The following is an 8,084-nucleotide window of genomic DNA, read 5'->3' as shown; positions in this document are numbered from 1 at the left end:
ACAAACCACTTGTGCAATCCATCTTAGAATATCACTCACACATATTGGCAGAAATATACAATAATTCTCTATGGACCACAGAGACAATATTTGACTTATTACAACTTGCTCAAAAGTTTTTAAGTGCTGTGATTGAAACCACAAGTATGAGTAATAAGTCATATAACGGGTAGTATTCCCTGCTACGCACTTCACAGTGGTTTCAGAGTGTAGATAAAACATTATTCGCCCGGATAACTGCGTGCATTAACACGCCACTTCCGGGATTCGAGGAGCGCCAGACAGATTAATGATTAAGGTCGGTGTGCTGGCCAGCCTGGATGTGGTTTTTAAAACAGTTTCCCTACATCCAACTAGGTGAATACCGGTCTAACCAACATTCTGCTGCAATTACACAATTTGTAAACATTTTGAAAATGTTCACACACTGTATTTCACATGGGATAGCAGTGGGTGCAAACAGATGGGTTACACAAATTCTGCCCACCCAGGAAGAGGGGCCACCCAGGGAAGGAGGATGACAGAAAGGGCATCTGGCCGAATCTAACACTAACGTTGCCTTGTTCAGGTTACCATAGTGACCTCATGATAACATACATAAATTCCATCAGTGAGTATCAAACAATGTAAATTCCAGGTTGGAATATTAAGAATATAAGGACAAGATAGATTTCTACTTACCGTAAAGATGACACTTTAAGTTGCAGACAAGCACACCGAAAAGAAAGTTACACATTAGCTTTCGGCCAAAGCCTTCTTAAGAAAAGGAAATACACACACGACTGCCATCTGCAGTAACTCAGAGCAGAATGCGAAGGTCATGTACAATGGAAGCAGAATTCTGGAGAGAGAAGTGAAAGGAAAGGCATAGCGGGGTATGGGTGGGGGAGAGAAGAGTACTGTCTAGCAGAGCTTACAGGTACTAGGCTGCTAACTGGCGCAGCACCTGGGGGCTGTGAGGTAGGGAGGTGGTGGCGAATAAGGAGAGTAGAGGAGAAGGGGAAGGAATGCTGGTGCACTGGCAGATGAATGGCCACTGCCAAACTGTGGCCAAGAGCAAAGTAGACCACCTTGTGGCACAATGTGTAATAACATGCTTGATTTCAATGGCTGCTTCACTACCTGAGCCATCTGGATCCTCCCTCCACTACCAGCTTTTCTGAACTGCACAGATGGGAGTTACTTTACAGTACATTCCCCACTCCCAAAATTATCCTGGCTTCAACCTATTGTTACTGCCTATTGTTATCTACTGTTTCCATATCCTCCACCCAACAGTTTCCACACCCTCTGTCTTATCACCACCTCCTCATAATTTATCCCACCCTCTTTGTGTGCCACCCTCTGCTAACGTACCCGCCTATCTTTCCCCTTCCTTGCTCTTCTCCTTTTTCACTCACCGTCTCCCCACCTCCTTGCTCCACAGCCACCTGAAACTGTGCCTGTTGGCACTCTACTCCTACAAGCTCTACTGCACAGCACTTTTCTCTCCCCCCACCCATACCCTGCTATTCCTTCCCTTTCCCCACCTCCTCCAGATTGCTGCTTCCGTTCTACATGTCAGTTGCATTCCAGTCTGAGATGGAGGCCATGCGAGAGTGAGGTGTGCTTGCTTGTGTGAAAGAATGTGTGTGCACATTCCTGAAGAAGATTTTGGTATGACAGATCAAATAAGTTCATACTAATGCACAGGTAGACAAACTGCAGTCAGTATTAACTGTAAAAAATGAAAGCAATTTTGGATACAAGAGAGTGGTTTGATTATTTATAATTAAAACATATCCAAATTATGACAAATCTTGATTTTCACATTTTTATAAGTAGTCTCAGTAATGGAGACGTGTGACACAAATTGTATCCTGAAATAGGAAGAACAAAAAACAGTAAATGTGACAGAACTAGTAACTGGTGAAATATTTTACAACATGGAAACTCTAATGAAGTAATATTGTAGCATGTATTTCATTTGCATGTTTTAAGAAATACAAGAAACACTGCACTATCTGGCACATAATACATATATACAAATAAAGCAATATTTTATGAATTGGGCCACATACTGAGCATGAAAGTTATAAGATTGTCAAAAATATCAGAGTGTATGACAATCATTATTTTCATCATTTGCTACCACTTATAATTTTTTTTTGAGTTACGTAAGAGCAGCCAAACAGAAATTGTAAATTTATATTAACAAACACTAAATACTAATACAATTCAGTCAAAACTTATGAGTTCTGCAGTTTGATCTTGTTTCTGATCCTGCTGTGAAGGCTGCTGCTGCTGCTGTTGTTGTGGCTGTTGTTGCTGCTGTGGTTGTGGCTGTTGAGGACTGCCAGAGGAAGACCCAGGTGGTTGCTGTGGTGCCCCTGGAGCAAACTGTCCAGGTGAGATATGATTCTGAATAGGCAAAGGTGGTCCCTGAATCTGAGGATTTGGCCCTTGTCCTGGTGGACCTGGCAAATTAGGCTGTGGATGAAAAGGGGGAGTAGGCTGCATCTGTCCTTGCACACCCTGGCCAGGCAGAGGCATAGGCCCAGTTTGATTTGGCCCATGGGGTCCTATTGGACCCATAGGAGGCATGACTCCTCCAGGAAGGGCACCCTGCTGTGGACGAACAAGTTGAGGGAGTGGTCCTGGTGGTCCCTGTACTGGAACAGGCTGTGATGAATGTGGCTGAGCTGTTGGTATACCTGCAGAAGAGTTCAAATACCTACTTACTTTAATCTTGCTTTAGAAACAGTCAAAGTATTAAAACATCTAAAGTCACATCAAACAAGAAATACAAACAGATCCAATGCAAAAGAAGTTCATATAATTATTAAAAATTAATTTTTTATTCTACTAATTTGATATCTATGCACAGTGCTAATGTGTGGGGTTATCCAAGATTTACTTATATCTTGGGGAGGGGGGGGGGGGGGAAATTAAAGTTATGTAAATAACCCTTTCACAACTATGGGCATATATAGATGCCCAGCAGGTAGAATGCCCAGACAGCTACGGGTGTACACGTACACCTCGCTGGTGGAATGTCCAGATGTGAAGGGCATTCGTTTATGCTAGAAAAGAAGGAATACCTGAAGGCTAAGGTCACTAAGGCACACCCAGGTGCAGGAGCAGGTACAGGGTGTTTCAAAAATGACCGGTATATTTGAAACGGCAATAAAAACTAAACGAGCAGCGATAGAAATACACCGTTTGTTGCAATATGCTTGGGACAACAGTACATTTTCAGGCAGACAAACTTTCGAAATTACAGTAGTTACAATTTTCAACAACAGATGGCGCTGCAGTCTGGGAAACTCTATAGTACGATATTTTCCACATATCCACCATGCGTAGCAATAATATGGCGTAGTCTCTGAATGAAATTACCCGAAACCTTTGACAACGTGTCTGGCGGAATGGCTTCACATGCAGATGAGATGTACTGCTTCAGCTGTTCAATTGTTTCTGGATTCTGGCGGTACACCTGGTCTTTCAAGTGTCCCCACAGAAAGAAGTCACAGGGCTTCATGTCTGGCGAATAGGGAGGCCAATCCACGCCGCCTCCTGTATGTTTCGGATAGCCCAAAGCAATCACACGATCATCGAAATATTCATTCAGGAAATTAAAGACGTCGGCCGTGCGATGTGGCCGGGCACCATCTTGCATAAACCACGAGGTGTTCGCAGTGTCGTCTAAGGCAGTTTGTACCGCCACAAATTCACGAAGAATGTCCAGATAGCGTGATGCAGTAATCGTTTCGGATCTGAAAAATGGGCCAATGATTCCTTTGGAAGAAATGGCGGCCCAGACCAGTACTTTTTGAGGATGCAGGGACGATGGGACTGCAACATGGGGCTTTTCGGTTCCCCATATGCGCCAGTTCTGTTTTTGACGAAGCCGTCCAGGTAAAAATAAGCTTCGTCAGTAAACCAAATGCTGCCCACATGCATATCGCCGTCATCAATCCTGTGCACTATATCGTTAGCGAATGTCTCTCGTGCAGCAATGGTAGCGGCGCTGAGGGGTTGCCGCGTTTGAATTTTGTATGGATAGAGGTGTAAACTCTGGCGCATGAGACGATACGTGGACGTTGGCGTCATTTGGACCGCAGCTGCAACACGGCGAACGGAAACCCGAGGCCGCTGTTGGATCACCTGCTGCACTAGCTGCGCGTTGCCCTCTGTGGTTGCCATACGCGGTCGCCCTACCTTTCCAGCACGTTCATCCGTCACGTTCCCAGTCCGTTGAAATTTTTCAAACAGATCCTTTATTGTATCGCTTTTCGGTCCTTTGGTTACATTAAACCTCCGTTGAAAACTTCGTCTTGTTGCAACAACACTGTGTTGTAGGCGGTGGAATTCCAACACCAGAAAAATCCTCTGTTCTAAGGAATAAACCATGTTGTCTACAGCACACTTGCACGTTGTGAACAGCACACGCTTACAGCAGAAAGACGACGTACAGAATGGCGCACCCACAGACTGCGTTGTCTTCTATATCTTTCACATCACTTGCAGCGCCATCTGTTGTTGAAAATTGTAACTACTGTAATTTCGAAAGTTTGTCCGCCTGAAAATGTACTGTTGTCCCAAGCATATTGCAACAAACGGTGTATTTCTATCGCTGCTCGTTTAGTTTTTATTGCCGTTTCAAATATACCGGTCATTTTTTAAACACCCTGTAAATAAGCACAACAGAATGGCAACTTGCTGTTGTCTGCATTTTAAAATTCCTGCCAGGACTGTCATTATCTGCTCTTTTTGGCAATATTGGAGAGCACTACAGCTTTTACCTCCTCCTGAGCCCTTTCTACTTACTAGTCATGCACTGGGCCAGTTTCCACATTTGATGAAAAGAAACATTAGCCTTTGCAATATTGGGATATAATTCATCAGACAAGAGAATCAAGGAAATCCTCATAAAAGCACTGATAAAGACAGTAATGATACTTTCAACCTTTCTTCAGATGAAGATCTGTATATGTGTGAACATACTGCTGATTCTTCAACACTACCAGCAACTTTTCAGAAGATTTTTCTTCTGGAGACAGAAATACAGAAATGAAGGTGAAATAGTAAGCAAGGTCTAAATGACTTGTTGAATCATTGAAGTCTATTCATACAGTGCTAAATGTGTTCACAAAATGGTGGAATTTTCCCATACATAAAAAAATGATGTATGGGAAAATGCCACCATTTTGTGAACACATTTATCATTGTATGAATCAACTTCAATGACTCAACAAGTCATTTAGACTTTTTATTTTATGTAATCTGAGTTTGTTTCTGCCATTTGTAAAGAGATAAATAATTATTACATATTTCTTACTGAAAAAATGACAGTACCCGGCAGGTTAGCATGATGGAAGCATACAAAGCCTGCAGAATTTTATTACTTCTTGGCGTGTTCCCTGCTAATGTGAACAACTAATAAGTTAGAAGTGAGATAATATCGGTCAACAGATTATTTGCTTTAAACACAAATATTTTCACTGTACAAACTGATTCTGTATTTATTGCTCTTTAATGACAATTTGGCCACATCTCAAGATATTCTTGCAAAAGTACAGCTCACTGTAGAGTACACATTAAAAGAATTTTGTGAGGCCACAGTCCCTTTTGAAAATGCAGTAATAGATGAATGTCTGCTACTTTTCAAAGGAAGGCTCCAATTTAAGCAATATATACCAAAGCAATATATAGCTGTTATAGTATTTAATTTTTTTTCTTTGTTGCATATAAACTAATTATATTCTAGATTGGTGCTGCTACAGGAATCTGGAAATGCTGAATGGAGAAAAACAAGTGAGGTTGTGAATTTGTTATTACCAAACCTTAACAAAGGTCACACTATTTATTTAGAGAATTGGTATTTAAGCCCAGAATTATTCCCTAGGCTCCATGAGAAATTTACTAATGTCACTGGAACAGTACGAAAAACATGAAACATTTATCACCGTTTGTTGACAAACGGACTAAGGGGGAAATCAAGTCAAGTCCTGTGAAATATTGTTGGTTCTAAAATGGATGGACAATCAAGAAGTCTGGATGCTTTCAATTGTAAAAAGACCAGATTTTTCTCAAACTGAGAATAAGGAATATAAAACCGGCCAAAGAAAACAGAGATCCACTTGTGTGGTGAGCTACACTAAGTTGATAACCCGGACACGATGTTAAATTCTGTACAGTGCATCCAAAAGACAATGAAGTTGTTAAACTGACTTGGGTGTGCTGAATGCAAAGACAGTTTTTGAATAAAAAAATAAATGGAACACATCACTGGTGAAATTCCACTTGGAACTAATCTGCCACCTGCTGGATAAATCTAATGGACAAACATGTAAAACTGAGATTCCACGGACAATAAAACAAGAAACTCCATTTTGACTGCAAAATAAAGAAGGAATTATCCAGGATTCCTCAGAGAAACAAGAGATTCTGCAGAGACATTGTGTAATATGTACTGCTAATTCACATTGAAAAATGACATGCAAATGATGCAAAAAGTATGATGTTGCTCTTTGCATGGTGCCACACTCTGAAAAATATCACACACTAAGGAAATCTTAAGTGATTTCTCTAAGTGTGTATGTTTCCAGAAAAGGAAAGTAAAATTAATAAACACAAAAAAGGAAAGAAAATGGAGGTTTTTAACATAGCCAGCAGCAGTACAAAGCCCGCATCAAAAATGAGGATGGGAAACCACAAAACTAAATTGAGCTGAATGTGACAAACGGAAAGAGAAATCAGTGGGCAGGAAGCAGATTGAATTTTTTATTCTGGAGGACAGAGCTTAGGATTTAATTACAAATGAGCCATTAGGCTACCACAAAATGAATTACACCAAAATTTTCCTTTTTAAATTCTGCATCAGGCTATATATTTGTTTTAAAGTTCAATAGTTATTATTTATTTATGACAAGAGTAAAGATTGTTTGAGTTCTGAGCATCTTCAGTATGAACTGCTCTCTTATAAAACACCATACCTTGAAACATGTTTGTTCGATGTTAATGAAATTGTATTGGGTTGTCGGCAAAAATATTATAGAATTTTTAGTAACAAATACAAAAGTTTCTATCATTTTTCTAAGGTACCTTTTTCTTAGCTCAGGGTGAAACTACAACAGAAAGTGGAGTTTAGTATAGTAGTTATCAGAAACTGCAACCACCTTACAGTGGCGATATTGATTTTATAAAGAGTATTTGTACATGCACTGGGAAGATATATTAGCCGACAGTGGCCATAGCCTGCAGCGGTTGTTGATTGAGTCAGCTGCCCTGCAGCCAGGTGGACAATACATTCACCCCATCAGCCAAACACGGTGGGCAGGACACTCAGCCCTTGCAGCCACGAGGGGGTTAATATTTTTTTGTTTGCCATCCTGGTACACACAAAAATTCCACAGTATAGCATTGTAGCATGCTGCTACAGAAACCAAAACAAAATGTGACAGCCAGTTGTTGAAATGAAGTACTGTACAGTAATTCACTTCTGCCAGGGCTGAGAATGAATTACTACACAATACCTCACCTTATCAATGGGCTGTGCCATTTTGTTTTGGCTCCTCTAGCAGCATGCGACAGTGCTGTGGCCTGGAGAATTCAGTGTGTACCGGCATTGTATAAGGGGCAATCAAATAAAACTGAGACAGGCAGGGAAAAGTATGTAAAGTGCTTATTATTTGAAAAGCAATTGCCATGACCATTATAACATTCACCCCAATGTGGTCAATGCCTTAATGGAAAAATGTTTGTAGTTGCCTAAGGAACCACGATTGTACCCAGGTGTTTGCTTCTTCATCCAAAGCAGATCAGCTGCAACCAACATCTTTCTTAAGGGTTCCAAAAACATGGAAATCACACGGGGACAGATTGGAACTGTATGGAGGACATGTGAGGACTTTCCAGTGAAACTTCTGCAGCATAGTCGAAACTTTCATTCTGTTGCAGAATGATGACTGCCCGTATGCAGTCAAGGTTTTTCGACTACCCTGCAAAAGTTTCACTAGGAATCCCTTACACTTCCTTCATACAGTCCCGATCTCCCCCCCCCCCCCCCCCCATGCAATTTCCATATTTTTGGAGCCCTGAAG

The 8,084-nt window shown here is 41.1% G+C and overlaps 1 protein-coding gene across 1 annotated transcript in view; it reads right to left on the bottom strand.

Annotated features, from left to right (window-relative positions):
- Nucleotides 1-1,814: 1,814 nt before the first annotated feature.
- LOC126458589 (hepatocyte growth factor-regulated tyrosine kinase substrate) overlaps nt 1,815-8,084 on the bottom strand; it is a 119,763-nt gene continuing 113,493 nt past the window's right edge. The window contains exon 15 of the mRNA XM_050095728.1: nt 1,815-2,693. Within this exon, the coding sequence (XP_049951685.1) occupies nt 2,218-2,693 (476 nt within the window). The 3' untranslated portion in view covers nt 1,815-2,217. The remainder of the gene's footprint in view (nt 2,694-8,084) is intronic.

The sequence above is a fragment of the Schistocerca serialis genome, chromosome 2 (assembly GCF_023864345.2).
Source record: "Schistocerca serialis cubense isolate TAMUIC-IGC-003099 chromosome 2, iqSchSeri2.2, whole genome shotgun sequence".
NCBI lineage: Eukaryota > Metazoa > Arthropoda > Insecta > Orthoptera > Acrididae > Schistocerca > Schistocerca serialis.
This window is presented reverse-complemented; position numbering and strand designations above follow the sequence as displayed.